Source organism: Aquarana catesbeiana, linkage group LG05 (assembly GCF_042186555.1).
Source record: "Aquarana catesbeiana isolate 2022-GZ linkage group LG05, ASM4218655v1, whole genome shotgun sequence".
Lineage (NCBI taxonomy): Eukaryota > Metazoa > Chordata > Amphibia > Anura > Ranidae > Aquarana > Aquarana catesbeiana.
In genome coordinates, this window is record NC_133328.1 from 72,639,575 (window position 1) to 72,659,790 (window position 20,216).

General features: G+C 44.4%; 1 protein-coding gene across 5 annotated transcripts in view; it reads right to left on the reverse strand.

Annotated features, from left to right (window-relative positions):
- Positions 1–20,216, reverse strand: part of PARD3 (par-3 family cell polarity regulator) — an 867,373-nt gene that overhangs the window by 235,952 nt on the left and 611,205 nt on the right. For 3 of the 5 annotated variants that reach the window (XM_073629881.1, XM_073629879.1, XM_073629878.1), the window contains one exon: positions 9,716–9,826. The exons of the other annotated variants lie outside the window; for them this stretch is intronic. In XM_073629881.1, the coding sequence (XP_073485982.1) occupies positions 9,716–9,826 (111 nt within the window). The remainder of the gene's footprint in view (positions 1–9,715; positions 9,827–20,216) is intronic. 5 annotated transcript variants of the gene reach the window in all.

Below are 20,216 nucleotides of genomic sequence, written 5' to 3' on the forward strand. Positions count from 1 at the left end.
GGCGTATTTTGGAGATGTTGCGGAGGTTGAGGTGGCAGGATTTGGCAGTGATTGGACGTGTTGCTTAAAAGAGTTCAGAGTCCAGGACTACACCTAGAACCTTGGCATGTGGGGATGGGCTTATAGTTGTGCCATCGATTTTGACAGTGAAATCAGGAGAAGGGGCATATGGGGGAGGAAAAATTATAAGTTAGGTTTAGGATAGATTGAGTTTGAGGAAGTGATGTGACATCCAGACTGATATATCTGATAGTAAATTAGTGATATGGGAGGAGACAGAGGGAGTGAGCTGAGGGGTAGAGAAATAGATTTGGGTGTCGTCAGTGTAGAGGTGGTATTGGAAGCCATGGCAGGCTATCAGTTGACCCAGGGAGGAGGTGTAGATTGAAAATAGGACAGGTCCAAGAACAGAACCTTGGGGGACCCCAACTGAGAAAGGAAGGGGAGAGGAGGAAGGCATGGGAGTTTTTTGAGGAGGAGGGGGTGGTCATCTGTATGAAAGGCAGCAGAGAGGTCCAGGAGTAGGAGTACATAATAGTGTCGATCGGTTTTGGCCGTTAGTAGATAGTTTGTTAGTTTTAGGAGAGCAGTATCTGTGGAGTGTTGAGGACAAAATCCAGACTGAAGGGGATCAAGAAGGCTATTATCAGTGAGGTGGACGCTCAGTCGGTTCTAGACCAGACGTTCAAAGAGTTTGGATAAGAAGGGGAGCAAGGAGATGGGGCGTAGGTTGTTAAGATTGGATGGGTCCAGTGAGGGCTTTTTAAGTATGGGTCTGACAAGTGCATGTTTTAGATAGTTGGGGAAGATGCCAGAAGAGAGGTAGAAATTGAAGATGTGGGTTAGAGAGTGTAGCATAGAGCCAGAGGGTGAACGTAGCATTTATGAGGGAACAGGATCCAGAGGGCAGGTGGTAAGGTAGACATTTCCAAGTAGTTTAGCAACCTCGTCTATAGTGGTGGGGTTGAAAGCGGGAAGTAATGATTTATTATATAAAGGAAGACAGTACAGTTACAATACAAGAGAGTGTTAGAAGGGCTATACCCCTGATAGTTTACTAAATAAATTAAACCAGATAAAAATAAGAAAGTAAAATATGCAAAAATAGGATTTTTGACTTACCGTAAAATCCGTTTCTTAGAGCTCATTGACAGACACAGCGCTTCCTTATTCAGAACCATAGGGTTTTATCGCTCCCTACAGGAGTAGGACACTAGGCAGAAAAAAGACTTGGCTACGCCCATGGGCAGTCCTAGGTGATATACACCCCCCTCTCTGCTATAGGCCTTCAGATTTGTCACAAGCAGTGTCAGAAGCATTAAAAACTCCATAGAGAGGTGGGTGCTGTGTCTGTCATGTACTCAGAGAAACGCATTTTAAGGCAAGTCAAAAATCCTATTTTCTCATACATTCATTGACAGACACAGCGTTTCCTTATTCAGAACCATAGGGATATCCCAAAGCAGTGCCAAACATGAGGGGTGCGGCAGCCAACAAAAAAACAGGCCAACCAGACAATCTGGAGCTCAATGAGAATAACTGGAGCCCAATCTGAACAGAAAGAAAACCCCTTCATGAGGGAAAAACCCTCTAGATCCCAGCCTGCAGAACCATGCGGCCAAAAGAGGCATCTGCAGATGCCAGCACATCCACTTTGTAAAATTTTGTTAAAGTGTGCACCGACGACCAGGTGGCCGCCTTGCACACTTGCGTCACTAACGCCTGATGACGGAAGGCCCAGGAGGCATTCAACGCCTGAGTAGAGTGCGCCTTCACCGGGAAGGGTGGAACCCGACCCCTGACAGAATAGGCCTCAGTCATCGTCTGTCTGATCCACCTAGAAACGGTCGCCGAGGAAGCAGACAGCCCCATCTTTGACCGGTCTGCGATCACGAACAGGGAGCCTGACCTCCGAAAGGACTCAGTGGCCTCCAAATACACTCTGATCGCCCGAACCACATCCAAGGTGTGTAAGGCAAATTCCCTCAGATGTTGCGGCCTGGGACATATTGCGTTGCCTTTTCGGTCTTCATTTAAATGGAAATCAGAAACAACTTTTGGAAGGAACGAAGGATAAGGACGAAAAACCACTTTGTCCTTATGAACCACCAGGTAGGGCGTGCGACAGGATAGCGCCGCCAATTCCGACACCCTGCGAGCAGAGGCGATTGTCACAAAAGGTGGCCTTCTTGGTGGCTGAGTGAGCAGGGGAATTTCTCGAATATTTTCAAACGGAGGCTTCTGTACAACCGAAAGCACCAGATTCCCACGGTGGCAAGGGAGATCGCACTGGTGGAACCACATGTCGCACCCACTGAATGAAGGTACGCACCAGGGAATGCAAAGCCAGAGGGCGCTGAAAGAAAACCACCAAAGCTGATACCTGGCCATTGATGGTACCCAAGGCCAAATTCTTTTCAACGCCCCTCTGAAGTACAGTCAAAATCTGAGCCACCGAAAAGGAACATGGGTGAAACCCCACTGACTCACACCATGAAATGTACGCTTTCCACATCCGATTATATACCTTCCCGGAAGTAGACTTCCTAGATTTGAGTAGTGCCGGAATCACGACGATAAAGCAGGGTGGAAGATCAGCCTTTGGGAAAGCAGATCCTCCCTGAGAGGCAGCCGCCAGGGGGCGTCTGCGACCAGACGCACCAGGTTGGTGTACCAGGACCGACGAGGCCAGTCCAGGGCCACTAGAATGACCGGTAATTCCTTCGGCCTCGATCCTGCGTAAAAGCCGAGGCAGAAGCTTGAGAGGATGAAAGGCATAGATCAATCAATACTGGCCCCACGGAGCCACCAGAGCGTCTGAGGCGTCCACCAGAGGGTCCCGGGATCTGAACACAAACCTCTGCACCTTCCTGTTGACCCGGGATGCCATCAGATCTACCTCTGGAGAGCCCCAATGCAGACATATCTGTTGAAATACTTCCTTATGAAGGGATCACTCCCCTTGGTCCAACACTTGTCGATTGAGGTAATCCGCCTGCCAGTTGCCACCCCCAGAATGTGGACGGCGGAGATGGCCGGGATGAAACGCTCTGCCCGCCGGAAAATGCCTGCTACTTCCAGGCCCGCTAACACACTCCTTGTTCCTCTCTAGTGATTGACATAGGCCACCGCCGTGGCATTGTCCAACTGGACCTGTATCGGGAGCAACTGAAGTAGATCCGGCCAATGATCCAGACAGAGTCTGATCACCCGGAATTCCAAGATGTTGATAGGTAGCCAGGATTCCTCCAGCGTCCAGCGACCCTGAGCCAAGCTCAGGCCCAGGATTCCTCCCCACCCGGACAGACTGGCATCGGTGGTGACCACCATTCAGTACAGAAGGAGAAAGGATTTCCCCTGCCGAAGAGCTGGGGAACCAATCCACCAGATCAGGGACCCTTTGGCTCCTTGGCTTAGCTGAATCTGACTGCCCAGAGACCCTGGACATTTGTCCCAATTTAACAAGATCTCCTTTTGCAGGGGTCTCGTATGTAACTGAGCAAACGGGACCGCCTCAAATGTAGACACCATCAGGCCTAGCACCCACATGCAAGTCTGCAGGGAGACTCACCTGCTGGACAGCAGTAAGCAGGTTGCCGCCTGTAACTTCTGGAGTTTGTCCTGCGGAAGGAATACACTGGCCAGAGCGGAATCCAGAGTCAGACCCAGATAAACCCATTTCTGAATTGAAATCAGCGCAGACTTTTGGTAATTTATCAGCCACCCAAAATCTGCCAGAGTCTGAATAGCAATCTCCACCCCACCCTATCTGCTCGCAGCAGGTCGTCCAGGTAGCCCAGAACAGCAATTCTCTGCTGGCACAGCAGCGCCAGAACCGGGGCCAACACCTTGGTGAAGACCCAAGGAGCAGAGGCGAAACCAAAGGGTAACACCTCAAACTAATAATGCTCCTCTCCAACAGCAAAGCAGAGGAACCGCTGGTGTTGTGCACATATCAGAATGTGCAGGTAGGCATCCTTAATGTCGATGGAGGCAAGAAAGTCCCCCTGATAAAGAGATGCCACCACGGAGCAAATTGGCTCCATTCTGAACTTCCGCACCTGCACAAAGCGGATCAGGGCCTTGAGGTGCAGAATCGGATGTACCGTACCCTCTTTTTTGGGGATCATAAACAGGTTTAAATAAAAATCCCTGCAACGTTCCGACACTGGACGCGAGACAATCACCCCTTGAAGCAACAGGCCTTGCACCGCGCCCCAGAGGGCTAACAAGGTGGTCCGTAGACGTAAGCAGATTAGACGGAAAAAATCTGCTTGGGGACAAGACTGGAATTTGATCTTGTAACCAGACAGAATCAATTTGTGGACCCACATGTTGTTTATCAGAGAGGTCCACGGGCCCGGAAACCAGCGAAGATGTCCCCCCACCCGGACTGCGGGTGAGGGCACCCCTTCCTGCCGAAGGAGCCTTATCTGGGGGTCTGGACCAGACCAGGGTCGCTTGGAACCTCCAGGGGGAGCGTGAAATACTGAGCTTTTATCAGTGGACCCTGAGGGATGAAAAAACTTTGTGTGCAGAGAAGGAAGGACCTACGCTTGTGACATGGCTCCTTTCCCTTTTTGACTGTGGAAGAAAAGTTCTCTTCCCCTTGTGACACTCTTAATCATATCATCCAGAGTGGCCCCAAACAAACGATAGCCTTGAAAAGGCAGATCAGCTAGGGCTTTTTTTAGAGGCCTCTTCCACAGTCCAAAACTTCCCGCATAGATGCAATCAGTGCTTCCACCAGAGCCTTCTTGTGTGCAGCCACCGGGGCAGAGGAATCATTCTCACTGTCTGAAAAATCTAGGAGTGCGGCCACAGAACTGGCAGGGTGGACCCCGTCCACAGCAGCCGAATCAGATTCAGAATCTGATGAGACAGATGAAGCAGGGGAAGGCAGGGGACGCTTCTTGCTAGTCCGCCGCCCAGGAGCCACCTCCACGTGGGACACAAAGGACTCCAGGGCCGCCATCAGTGCATCAATGGATGGCTGGGACCCAGAGGGACCTGCAGCCTCTTAAAGGGGGTTAGGTGGGGAAACATGCACCTGAGACTCCATAGGGGAAGAAGAGACCCACCACACCAAGAGCGACACTGCAAAGGGACACCCCCCATGCTGGTAGTGGTACCGGAACACTAGGATATGCCACAGCCTGTAGCAGAGAGAGGAAGGGACCCCACCAGACTCAACACCCCACTAGCGTAGAACTTGCTGCCTCAGGTGTAGACCTGCACACACGTGGCATCCGAGGAAGAGGATAACACAAGAGTCAGCACCGAGTTAAAAGGAAGAGCTTCCGCCTGCTAAAAATGCTGTCTGGGCTACACAGTAATGGCCGCCGCTGCCTGAGCACAAAAACTACCAAATCATGGCCGCCGAGATACACAAACATGGCCGCCAGCCATAAGAAGTCAGCAGGCACTAGGGGGAAAAAATGCCAGGCTACGGCAAAATGCCCACTGGCCCCGCTACACGAGGCTGACACAGACCCAAGGAAAGACCCTGAAAGAGAGAAAGAGGATCCGGGCACCGGACCCCCCCCCAGTAAGCACTGCACCTGGCGGCGTGCACCCCCTGCCCACCAGTACTCAACCCCACCCCCCCAGGATCCATCAAGGCACCACACTACCTCATATAGAGGAGGGAGGGAGAAAGGAGGGCTACCAGGGGACCTCCAGGGACCATCCACCACAGGAAGAGAGGGTGAAAGGGCGGAGGGAAACCCGCAGGACCGACTGACCCGGGGAGAAGCCTGTGTCCACCGCAAACCCACCAAGAGGAGAGGGGCACCGCTACAGACAGAACCTTCTCACCACTGAATTGGGGGGCTGTCGGCTATGAAAGACGCTGCGACTCGAGCCAAGACCCGGTCATATGTGACCTCGCGAGACGTTTAAACAGGGCCAGCCCCATCCAGTGAGGCTATGTCGCAGCGACCTAACACGTAGCTGCAGTCTGCAAGCGCTCGCTGGCTAGACTGGGGAGACCACTGGATCAAATGCCCAGCCCATCACCCAGACCGGCAGATGATTGCAGATCTCATCGGAAAAAATCCTGGAAAAAAACAACAAAAAGATAAATTTTGTAAGGACTAGAGATCCCAGCAGGGAACTAGGTCCTTACTCCTGACTAGGCAGAAAAAAACTGAAGGCCTATAGCAGAGAGGAGGATGTATATCACCTAGGACTGCCCAAGTCTTTTTTCTGCCTAGTGTCCTACTCCTGTAGGGGGCGATATAACCCTATGGTTCTGAATAAGGAAGCGCTGTGTCTGACAGTGAACAAATGAGAAAATAACTCTGTGTATAGGGTCCCTACACATCTAATATATATGTAGAAGGAAAAAAAAGGATCTGCGTTTCGTCTCATACTAGTCAAACTCAGGCAGAGAATATGGTAATAAGCTACATTTAGGGCTCTAAATCCCCTTATTTAAAAAAAAAAAAAAACAAATACAGTTACCTTAAAACGGAGCACGACCCAAAAGGGGAAATTCCACTTTAAGGCATCCTCCCCCACTTCTGTTTGTGAAATGGAGCCTTTGGGGAGGAGGGGTACTGGATTTTGACAGGTTTCCGCTCCGATCACCTAGGTGTTTGGAAGCGGAAGTTGTCCTTTCCCCCCAACCTCTCGAAGTCTTCTGGGAAACATGACAGGTCCCAGAAGACTGCAGGACCAGTCACAGAGTGCATATGCAGTGGGCACCCGGCTGTGAAGCTGCAAGCTCTCACAGCCGGATGCCCATAGTAAAGATGTTGGCGCCGGCAAGGGATGACACAGGGAGAAAATGGCTGGGGTGAGCACACCACTGGATTGTGGGACAGGTGAGTGACTGTTTACTAAAACTCAGCAGCTACAGTTTTTTTTGTAGTGGCTGGCTTTTAATTTTCACTTGAGACTGGAGCTCCGCTTTAAGCAAGCCTTACAATTTTCTTTCTTTCAAACACAAGTTAAAAAAAAAAAGAAAATGGCTTGATTCCTCCATCAACACAGTCAATATTGATGGGGGGATCCCTCCCACTGTGCTATTGAATTCTGACAGTGGGAGGCTTCCCAGCTATCAGAATACAATGATCACTGCCAGCAGCTATAGCCGCCGACAGTGATAACACAAAGAAAAACCCTGACAGGCTGGTTGATCTGAAGTCGATCGATGGATCGATTTCAGTACAACCAGCCTGCCCATAGATGGATCAAAATACATCCGTTTCCTGCTGAACTGTGTGAATTTCAATACATCCAGGTCCAGCGTTTTAAAACTGTTTTCACCCACACAGACATGTATGTGTCTGTATGAATGGGGCGGGGCCATTAGAAAAAACAGCTCCTCGGCACATGCAGTACAGCCACTGGAGTCTAATCCTGGTACAGATAGACCTCTTGCAATCACCTGTACAGCAAAACTCGCAAAAGGGAAAGCAAACCGCAGAATGGATCTCCGGCGAAGCTGCTAAAAGTGTACAGCTGAAACACACTGTATATGGGAGCTATTTCAACAGCCAAATAATTTGTTGTTCTGTGCAGCCTATCCTATGATCTGGAGGGAGAGTGCAACTTAAGCATACACTCAGCATAACAATTGGACAATGAAATAAAGCAGCACACTCATGAGGGCATCACTCTGCTCTCTCTACTTCTATAAGCATATTACCTGCCCCACTTGCAAACTTTGCTGTACTGTGATTACAGAAGGCTGATCACCACACATCCAGAAGCTAACTAACTGCATTTAAGATACTTTTATTTTTTTAATACATAACTACATTAACTGGTGTTATATGCCTGCAGATTGGTTTTAATATGACTTGGTAATTATGAACAAATAGCGCCATTGCATCCTCCTGACATTGGAGAATGCCACAACACACACTGTTGCAGTGAAGATTGTGTGGCTTTTCCTTTCTTATGGATCTGGCACTAGAATACGAGCTCCCTCGGGGCAGGGAAGTAATGAGATACACTATGAAGTCAGCTGGGCTATGCATTACAGAATACGTCGACAACAGCGGCGGCCGGTTGGATCTGGTACATTTACCCCATCTATGGTGGGCAGTGCTTCTCCCGGGCTTCATCGGTGGCTCCAATCAGGTGCTTAAAAAAAAACACCCCGCCTCTGTAATTCATGCACCCGGCGTCCTGAAAGGGGCCAGACGCATGAATAGGGAGTGGCGGCCGTGGATAGAGGGGGCGGTGCTCAGGCGCCACCTAATGGACGGGCCACCACTGGTTTTTCTTTTTTTTTTTCCTTACATTTAATTGTATTTACAGACCCCTTTTGCTCCTCTCTCGGTTAGGGTAATTTATAGTGTCTGACTGCTTACTGTCCCCGTATGTTGCACGGAGTTGGGTTTTGTGTTCGGCTAAGCCTGCATGAGTCCTGCTGAGTTGAGTCTGATGTCCCGCTGGAAGATACCATTAATATGCACCTGATGTCTTGTACATGATGATTACTTGTGTGCATTTTGATCCTGCCATATTATGGTCCATATGTTAACCTTACTTATTGAATATTGTATTGACTGTTTCTTTATTGTATCTATAGATTTTGTACACCCTTTTCTTCTCCCCTGAAGAAGGAATATACAAAACATTTTGCGAAACTCGTTAGGTTCGGGTTCAGCTGTGAATACCTTGAAGACTGTTGGGCCATTATTCCATCCTGGCCGACTCGGTGCAGCCCATTTTACAATTCGGGTGTTTGTTTTGTTATTTTATCATCATGCTATGCCCTTATGTATTTTATTGTCCCCTCTGGGGAAATACTTTTATATTATGTAACGAATAAACTTATATTTTATACCTTGTATAACTTTTTCACACTCCCCTAACCTGCCTATAAAAGTCCATGCTAGGGCAATTTCTTTCTCCACTGGTGGACACTAAACAACATAATAGAAATACAATAAAATTAATTGAACGTGGAATTATTCCTGCTTGTAAATGTTGGTGTGTCACTTTTCCTATAAACCAAAAACGAAACTTGCAATTCCAGGCCCCCCTAAATAAATAAGTAAATACATCCCATGGATTTCTTCTCCAAGAGGAGAACGCTGATTTGAATTATATCTTGCTTTAACTTTGTATGAGAGATCCATCAGACAACGGTAATACTGCTGTGTGCCGCATATTTTGTTGAAATGGGTCAAGAACAAAAAGTGCTACTTAGATAACAGAAACTCGGTATACTCATGAGTAGCTTGATTTAAAATGTACTAGCCTACTGAATATGCAAAAGACAGACCACAACATATAATCCAACATAATCATACCAGATCACTTGGTAAAAGAAAACGGCTTTAAAAAATGGATACTCTACAGTGAAATAAAACCCACATTATAAACACATGCGCAGCATGCAAAAAATGAAGCAAATGAGCCGTCCGCGTTCATTTACTGTGCACAAGAAGTACTGCAGTATACAATAAAGGGAAGTAAGTTTGACACATGCAACCCCCCCCCCCCCCAAACTTAAACAAGAAATAATAAAAAAATGGTGGGGGGATTCTATGTATTGGATTTGATAAAACCAGATATAGATAAATATATAAATAAACATAATAGAAAACAAGCCTTCAAGACAAACAAGGTGATATTTTAAACTATTGTACTGTGGTTTTATAGAAAGGTTATGTCAGTAGCTTTTAATGTGGTATAAGACACGCATGCTGCAAGGTTAGGAAAAGATGCTAATTAAGGCTCAGTTGAAGTCTACCTCTCCTGTTCTTGCCTCATTCGCATCCTGTCATCTTCTGAAGGGTGGGCTTCTTTCATTTTCCACGATCCCCTGTGATCAATCTTGTCATCTTTTCGATGTTTGCCAAACCTGTCAAGAACAAGCGCAATTCTAACACTGGTCTGCAGAAAGAAAAGGCGACAACAAGTGCCTTTGTGGAGGCCATTCTCTGCTGCTAACAGTGCACAGTAACTTGATCACAATTTCTGCTTCTGTGTCCTCGCTGTTTTCTGCAGGGATATTCACTGCCACAATGCAATCAGCACAACCGGTTTATAGATGTCCTACTTGGCTACACTTGAGTTTTAACAGCTTTCCTATTTCAGAAATAATAGCAGAGATTATTATAGGGCAGGATATATGTTCAAACTGTTTAAATTGTTAGTAAAGCACCAAGTGAAAACAGGCTTCACATAGTTCACCTCACAATGACTAGAATCCATAAAAAAAACTCAGGGCTGAATAAATCTAAAAAGCCAGGATCCAACTGCGTCCAAAGAAAATTACAACTGTCACCCTTTTTGTCGGATTTTCCTACTGACTGAATCAATTGAAGAAAATGTCCTCTGGGCCCCTTAAAGGAGACTTTCAGTTTATACCGTTTTGTTGCCATACAATGTAGAAGTGCAAAAACAAGTTGTCTGTAAACAGTGTAAGGAAATGGCAAGGTAGACTAAGAAAGAAAGATTCAATTAGCTGTCTGTTCTTGCGTAACAGTGCCAGGACCTTCCAACTACACACATTTGGCGCTGGCAGCGGCACAAACGTGGCATTTCTGACTTTTCACTCTTCTACACAGAGGTACTGTCCCTGCTTAAAAGAATTTTTTCCAACCACAAGAGCCTCTGCCCACTCTTGTAACTGCTTCCTGTCAAGAATGACTCCATGTTTCAAGCCATTCCCCTATTTTGGAGCATTGCTACCTTTTTACCATTCTACTTTTATTGCACATACCAGAAATACATTGGTTATTATCTACATCCTTAAAACCAAACTCTGCCCCTCCACAGCATTAGATGTTCTAAACCTATAAAAATCTATTTTGATTTATGGCTGGTGTGAGAGAACACCATAATCACGGAAATGCTTCTGCTGCAAACAGTCAGCAGGTTAATTAAAGACGTTTGGTTTAAGTTAAACTTAAAAAAAAAAAAAAAAAAAAAAAAAGAAGAAGATATATAAATTATCTATCTCATGAACACTAATAACATGGAAAAATGATACACTCAGTCATATAGTTCACATCGCCCTATCAATCCTTCCACCTGTTTCCGAGGCTGTCCTTAACCACATGTAAGTTTAAACATATACGATGGGGGAAGGCTATCGGTAACTTAGTTATAAGTTATATATATTACTTTACCAATCGATATGCAAAGCCTGGGGGAATTACTAAATAGCTACTTAATCCAAAGACAGATTTTTGTATGTCTACAAAATATATATATATATTTTTTTTTTTTTTTTAACGGTTTGGAAGACTAGAAGCCTAAAGGGTAGCTGAAGTTAAAATGTGGGTTACTTGGACCATAAGTAATGAAAACAATAGCAAAACAGATTTCATACCTAAATTAAAGAAAACTGGAATCTGCAATCCTTTCCAAGTCATTCCCCTATTTGATCTATTTCTTCATCTTTCTCTCTCCACCTCACCTCTATTCTCCAACCTCTACTCTCCAATTCTAACTTAAATATTATTTAGCATTTTGTTGAAAAAGTTATCATATTTGTGCGAATACTAATGTTCTCAGCCCCAAATCTAATAACTGTATTAAAAAAGAGATGCATTCTGTAACTTGGCACCTTTGTTTTACACTCTTAAAAACAATATGCTGGATCCCAAATTGAGCGGACTGACTTTTGATTTCAATACCAACGGACCATTCTCAGAATTGTGGGATCTAGTCCCAGAAGAGCTCCTTCATTTGCAGTGATCTTGGAGTAATTCAGCCAGGCTGACCCAGGACTGGTATTTGGCCCAGTAGTACACTTTGTATCTGAGGTTTCGCATTAATGTATTTTGCTCAAAAGTTTTGCCAAACTGCCTTAAATATTTTCACTTAGTTACATACGTATCCTAACAACTTGACTTCCTTTTTTTTTATTAGAATACAATTGCAGTTCCTTTATTAGTCTATTAATTAAGACAAATTAAATAATGCAAGAACAAAAGCCCCCCCCCCCCCACCCACTGGAAAGAATATGAACTTGAGCTGGTGTCTAGGTACTTGTTTCTAGACCTAAACTGGTTAAAGTCTCTCTTTATCCAAATGTGCTAAATTTCAAGCACAACAAAACCAAATAAAATCACAATTTAATCTGTTAAATGGGCTAAACTTGCTGCGTTACTGATGAGATCATTGTAGCCTGCCAAATTACCTACGGATTTCATTAGGACAGCAAGCTATAGAAGAAACATCCATTAGTTGATTAATGAAGAAAAACAAAAACTGATTAAGACATAAAAAGTCCCATAGTGTTAAATTGGTTATGAATGGTAGAAATGGAAAAGCCTAATTTATTAGCCAGCCTCTGTATGCATATTGTCATCTCCCTGCATCTGGTTTTATAACGATAAGAAATAAATACTAGAACAGAATATGAAAGACAACGCCTGAACACCAATCACTTATTCTATTTGAATGTCAAAAGTGCATGCCTACAACACTAAGAACACCAACCTTTTAATCCCAGGTTTTGCTTGGTTTAGGGCTGGGTTTGATTGTTCTTTGGCGGGGTTGGCAACCCGTCAATCGCGGCCCACCTGTTGACCGTCTGCAGGTAACAGGTGGACCACGAAAAGATTCCTGCTCCGCCAACCTCCTCCTTCTAAGTGCCAGTCTTTGCCTTTTCTCCCAGCCGACTCCACTGTGCCATCCCTGTCTCTCTCTCCCTCCCGCCTCCTCCACGCTTTCCATGTCCCGGTCCCTCGCTCTCCCTCCCCGTCCAGCCTCCTCCGCCGCTGTGATCAGTGAATAGCGGAGACTGGGAGGAAGCACAGCTCATGATTGAGGGCGGGGGAAGGAGCCGGCCAAATTAACTTTTTAAGTTAAACCACTGGTGATTGGTTGTTAGGACACAGGGTGGTCCTAAGCAACCAATCATCAGCTTGCTAATATGAAAATTGACTCTGCAAACTCCTGCCCTCTGTCGAGAACTGTGCTGCTTCCCGGGTCTCCGCTGTGGAAAAAGGTAAAACACTGCTATGGGAGGAAAGGGGGGCCAGAGTTTACGGCTATAGGAGAAAGGGGGGATGATGTGAAGTGAAGGGGGGCGGTCATCTTTGACTTCACTAGGGTTGTGCCAAGTAGATCTCCATATCTCGAAGGTTGCCTACCCCTGATCTATTGTGTCAAGAAAGCCTGCTATGTTTGGTCTAGTATTTTCATAGAAGATGTGACAAAAGCACTATGGGGTACACATAAATATACATTGAATGCAGACCAAAAATACACAGTACTTTATTTCAGAATTGAACCCTGGCTGCAACATGAGAACATGGGTTGGTAGGTGGTTGGAGACAGAGGTAAGAACCTGGAATGTGATTCAACTTTTCTAAAATTATAATTTATGGGTGGAGTTCAAGTTTAAAGTAAACATGCCATTCTTCTTGCTTACCCATCTAACAGGTACTGTATATAGAGATTGCTGTAAGGTCTGTAGTGCTCTCTCTTTCATGTCACAGCTCTCTTGGCAATCCCCCAAATAGCAGCTGTGAAAACTCAGACTGAAAATCATTATATATATATATATATATATATATATATATATATATATATATATATATATATATATATATTTTTTTTTTTTTTGTCATTGTCTGAGGTCTGCCAAAAAAATTAAATATAAAACATTCCAGCCAACTAGAAAATAGAGATGTGAAAATAAATTTTTATTTTTACAGTTCTACAGAGCTCAACAGCTGCTATTGCTATTGTGACAGGAGAGAGGAAACGATAGAGAGCTTATAACAGCCTCAAAAGAAGAGTAAGATCAGGAGCAGGGCTTGTGTTTGTTAGGGATTCCCCCCGTTGTTTCAAAACCTTTGTGATAAAATGGTACACCCATTCCTTCCAGTACTCTGGTTTCCTCCCACACTCCTTAGACATGCTGGTAAGTTATTTGGCTCCTTTCCTAAATTAGCCCTAGTATGTGCGTGCGTGGATGAATGCATACCTGTAAATATTATATATATATATATATATATATATATATATATATATATATATATATATATACATACACACACACACACAGCATCTGTCCACAAGTGCAGCACACCATACTCTGCTGAAATAGGTTAGATTTCAGTCTCAATCTTTTTCATTTGTTTTCCAACCAGAGTATTCATTCTGTTAACTGCTCAAGGCCCTTCTAATTTCTGTGGATGCGAAAGGTAGAATTCAAATGAAAAAAAAAGCACAATTAAGTTGTTAATGGCAATTAACTCTGTATGATGGCTTGATTGCACGGAAATGAAAAAAATATTGTAATGGAGGACAAGCAAGGTCGATATTGCCAAGACTGTAATTTGGCCTGGCATCTGATGATTTACTGCAGATTAAACGTTCTGTTATGTTAACATAAGTAGTAGATGTACAATACAGCCATTCTAGGCTATTTCGTAAGCCTAGGTGGGGAGCACATGATCCACAGCGACTGAGAAGCCTCAGAGTCCACATAGGCTGTGGGCTGATAATGACTTCATTCTTTTGTCTGACCTTCTTAAACTTGTTCTAGATCAACGATTCTGAAGTTACTGAAGCCAGTCTCTATTAGTCTCCCTCTTCTCCCTTCTCCATTAGTCTCCCTCTCTAATGAAAGTTTTACTCGGAAACCCAATTGGGCCTTGGTGTACAGGATGCATATTAAAATATCAAACTTTAAACATCTCGAGCTGTACTGGAATAAGCAGTGGAAGTTATAGATGTCTAGTCTGGAATTTGGTAAAGGGGCAACCAATATGGTAGGGGAACCTCCGCAAGTGTTCCAATACTTTGGTAGTGTGAACCAGCATGCCTTGCTTTCCATCATTTGAAGCCACACGGATAAGTGAGATATGTTTCTAATGTTTATTAAAACTATCTGGATAATGACAAAACAACTTTAACATGGCAAGTAGAAGGCAAATGGGTTCCGACTGGCTGTTTACTTTGCAAGGTAAGTAGCGGTTTACAAAGATAATTTTACACATGGCTTAGTGGATATGGTGAAGTTTTACTTTGCAAAGACTAGCTCAATTACGTACAAGGAAAAAAAATGGTTTGCTTGCACATATAATTAACTGCTTCAATACTGGGCTATAGTCATATGATGTCCGCAGATGGGATCTCCCATCCTGGGCGGGCGTCATATGACATCCTCAGCTTCTCGCCGCTCCTGCGGGCCCCAGCGTGGTGATCAGGGATGAGGTGTGTCCCTCGGACATAGCCCATCCCAGATTAGTGTAAAGAGCCAATAAAAAATGGCTGTTTATCACGTGACTGGCTGTGTCCAATCACAGCTGGTCACATGTACTGTCCATGTGCACGGTGCTCGTGCATGCCCCTAGGGTGCGCGCACAGCAGCGATTGGAGACGAGGCTTGTCACCCTAACACAGCCCAACCCAGATCGCAGTACCACGTGACCAGCTGTGTCCAATCACAGCCAGTCACAGAATGTCAACAAACCGTGGTAACGAGATGTTACCGGGTTCTCCACCTCACACACCGATCGTGTGTGAGAAGGAGATTGCAGTAACATCTCGTTACCACTTACAGTGTACACCAACCACACTGATCTCCCCAATAAAGAGGACCTGTCACCAGCCATCAAAGTACCTTTCGCAGTTCATCTGAGTACCTGTCACAGCCCATCTGAGTACCCGAGTACCTGAAACAGCCCACCCGTGTACCTGTCACAGCCCATCTGAGTACCCGAGTACCTGTCACAGCCCATCTGAGTACCCGAGTACCTGTCACAGTTCATCTGAGTACCTGAGCACCTGTCACAGGCCAACTGAGTACCCGAGTACCTGTCACAGTCCATCTGAGTACCCGAGTACCTGTCACAGTCCATCTGAGTACCCGAGTACCTGTCACAGTCCATCTGAGTACCCGAGTACCTGTCACAGTCCATCTGAGTACCTGTCACAGTTCATCTGAGTACACGAGTACCTGAGCACCTGTCACAGCCCATCTGAGTACCTGTCACAGCCCATCTGAGTACCAGTCACCAGCCCATCAGGGTACCTAAGTACCTATCTATAGCCCAGAGTACCCGAGTACCTGTCACCAGGCCATCAGAGTACCTGAGTACCTGTCACCAGGCCATCAGAGTACCCGAGTACCTGTCACCAGCCCATCAGAGTAACCGAGTACCTGTCCCCCGGCCAGAGTACCAGAGTACCTATCTGCAGCCAATGCCTCATAGAATATACGTTGGGGTGTTTGGTTGCTAGGAAATTAGAGGTGTAATTTATGCTCCTAGAACCCCTGATGTTGCTCCCTGCATGTTAGACCTCTCTGTGTGGCCAGGCTGTGTAAAAGTCACACACATGTGGTATCGCCATACTCGGGAGGAGTAGCAAAATGTATTTTGGGATGTAATTGGAAGTATGCATATGCTGTGCGTGAGAAATAAAAAAAATAAAAAAACAATCTTCATTTTACCAAGAATTATGGGGAAAAAAAAAAATCACAACTTCAAAAAACTCACCATGCCTCTTATATACCTCTGACTGTCTTTTTCAAAAAGGGGTCATTTGGGGGGGTATTTGTACTTTCTTGACATTTCAGGGCCTCAATAAATGAGTCAGTGCATCAGGTGTGATCGATTTTCAATGATTTGCACCATAGCTTGTAGACTCTATAACTTTCACAGAGACTAAATAATATTCACTAATTAGGGTTATTTTTACCAAAGAGCTGTAGCAGTATAAATGTTGGCCCAAATTTATGAAAAAAAAAATTACTTATTTGCAAAATTTTATCATAGAAACTAAAAAAAAAAGTGTTTTTTTTTTCCCAAAATCTTCGCTTTTTTCCACTTATGTCGCAAAAAATAAAAAACCCAGTGGTGATTAAATACCACCAAAAGAAAGATCTATTTGTATGAAAAAAAAAGATAAAAACTTTGTTTGGGTAGAGTGTTGCTTAACTGAATAATTGGCATTCAAAGTGTGAAAGCGCTGAAAGTTAAAAATTGGTCTGGGCAGGAAGGGTGCCCTGTATTGAAGTGGTTAAATGATGGAGGTTAGCAGAGCTTTACCTCATTCACTGAGCCCTGGGGTAAGTTCCTTTGCAAAGTGAAGAGACTATTTAGCCTATTTGCCTTTAGTAAAACAACCACACTGTGGGGTTGATTTACTAAAACTGGAGTGCGCAAATGCAGCGTTTCTATGCAGCTCTGCATAGAAACCAATCAGCTTCCAGGTTTTATTGTCAAAGCTTAATTGAGCAAGCTGAAGTTAGAAGCCGATTGGCTGCTATGCACAGCTGCACCAGATGTTGCACTCTCTGGTTTTAGTAAATCAGCCCCTATGTTTTCCCAATAAATGAATGGGCAGATGCGCCGAGTTACCAGACTGACATTCTTCATTGCAATGTCATGTTCTGTTATAGCATAGACGGAGTCTCATTAAGCATCACTCTCGCTCAATGTCAGTCAACAGCACAGTGCAAAAATGCAGCTAGTATTGATCTGCACACTTCCCATTTCCGCTGGGGAAAGTAACACTGTAGTTTCAAACTGGCTCTCTACATTATCTCTACCTCTATTTAATGTATTTAACAACATTCAAGGGGAACCGGTGTCCACTTTTCACAATGTCTGTGGAATACGAAATATTCTTCTGTGCACCCCCCTGGCTGGAATGACTGAAAAGGTTACGTTAGTCATCTTAAGGTTTTATATCAGCATTGGAAGAAGGTTTTTATAACAAAGGAAAAAAAGGTGCAAGACCCCAAGAACCTCACACATCCCAGCTGACACAAAGCAAACTCATTTAACTCAGCAGCACTGAGCTTACATCCAGAACGAGGCAACCAAACAAATCAATTTCTTAACCGTTGTTCAATGTTTCCACAACCTGTCGCTTGACATGTTGAGACTGAAACATAATGGCAGTTGTGCTGACCTTTGACTTCACACATTAAAGTCACCTGAATCAATTGTTATAGAGACGAGAGGCAGGCTTCGCCATTACAGACGCAGTATGTACACCATTCATAGACGGTTTAAAAGGGAGATGCTACTGTATTTTTGGTACACATTTTAAGTTAGTATCATAAAAAAAACTTGCCAAAAAAATTTGAAGAAGGATTTACATTTTAACATGTTGTTCCTTATTAGGACTGTTGTATGTTATATACAGATAGGTGAAGGCTCACTCTAGTGGTCATCTGTATATTGGGGAAAGTGATAGTGTCCATGTACATAGAAGGCAATTGGCTATGCAAGCACAGTCTAACCTCCCCACTACAACTGTGCTATGGAGGCGCTCAAACACGGATGTTCAGCATGCTTTGGCATTTTTGCTCAGGTCAATCAAAAGTGGACTAGAAATGAGAACAGTGGTACTCAGGAAAAATAATAATAATGTTTGGGGAAAGTTTAATAACCTGATCATCTAGTAGCTGTGTGCATGACAAGGCCTGTTCACACCATGAATCTCATAGGAATGTCTTGTGCGTTCCTATGTGATTCACACGTAGTCCAGGAGCAGTGCCAATTGAGTCCATTTCATTTGGACTGAAATCATGCTGCATTGCACAAAAAAAAAAAAAAATCATAGCAACTAGATTGCATGGTACTACTGTACGTTTTGAACGTGGTGTGGGGAATGTGCACAGAACGCAGGTTTCCCAAACTGCATTCTGGTGTGAACAGGCCCTTGGACAGGAGATTACCTTATCAAGGAAATGTCAACATTAAGCAACTGCAGATTTGTATCTACTGTATGAGCAGTTTTAGGGTGGCCAAAGAATAACAGATGTCTATGAAAACAACAGATGGGAATCCTTAAGTGAGTTGTCAGATCGCCAAGATCCCCTCTATGATCCTTGCTAAGCAATGATGTGCAATACTTTGCTCTTTTATTCTTCCACATAAGAAAAAGTGAACGATGGGAACTTGCTCACGGGAACCGTTTCTAATAAGTGCTTGTTTCCTATATGGTCAGCAAGAGCCCAACAATTCTAAATACTACTCAAAACCAATTCACATCTTTTTTTTTTTTTTTTTATTTATCTGACCCATAGACAGAGGGGCAGTATAGCCCATCACTATGTAGTTCTAGAAGGCAGAAAGCAGAGCCTTCACTATCAATGTGCAAATACGCCTATTCTAAAATAACATAATAGGTTTATTACATATTTATATATAATATATATATATATATATATATATATATATATATATATACACATATACACACACCAATCACCCATAACATTTACCACTTCAATACCAGGCACTTTTGCCCCTTCCTGCCCAGGACAATTTTCAGCTTTCAGCGCTGTCACACTTTGAATGACAATTGCGCGGCCATGTAACGCTGTACCCAAACAAAATTTTTATCATTTTCTTCCCACAAATAGAGCTTTCTTTTGGTGATATTTGATCACCTTATTTTTTGATAAACTAAAAAAGACCAACATTTTTGAAAAAAAAAAAAAAAGTTTTTCTTAGTTTTTGTCAAAATTTTGTTTTCTCCTTCACTGATAAGGCACTGATGAGGAGGCACTGATATGTAGAATTGATGGGCACTGATAGGCGGCACTGATGGGCCAATTGGAGGCACTGATATGCAGTACTGATGGGCACTGACAGGTGGTACTTATTGGCACTGACGGGCAGCACTGATGATGAGGTACTGACTGGCAATGTGGTGGGCTCTGATTGGCACTGTGGTGGGCACTTGAAGGGTTTTTTTATTGGGGGAATGCTGGGCACTGATTGGTAGTGTTCTTTGTACATCTGAGGGGGCTGTGCTGATAATCAATGTGCTGATTATCAGCACAGACCCCACTCTCTGACAGGGAGAGCCGCTGATCGGCTCTTCCTGTCAGCGCGACTTGAGGAATGCCTTTTACCGGTACTTCCTGGTTCACGCTGTGATCAGCTGTGATTGGTCACAGCTGATCACGTGGTAAGAAGCCTCTTTTTCTTATCACGATCGGAGATGCAGGGTGTCAGACTGGCATGCCACACTCACAATCGCCATGCTGCATGCCCCCACGGGTGTGTGCTGGCATGTTATCCTGCTGGACGTCATATGACGTCCAGTCAGGATAACAGAACCACTTCCCGGCCATCATTCTGCTATAGGCCGGGCGGGAAGTGGTTAAGATCACTGACAGAAAAAATTAATAACATTGATTATCTCGTTACAATGGCATCTAAAATTCGGTGGGTTATATTAGGCAGCAAGTAAACATGTTGTCCATGAAGTTTATAATTTGAAAGCTGAAAAAAAAAAAAAAAAAAAAGGGATTGCAG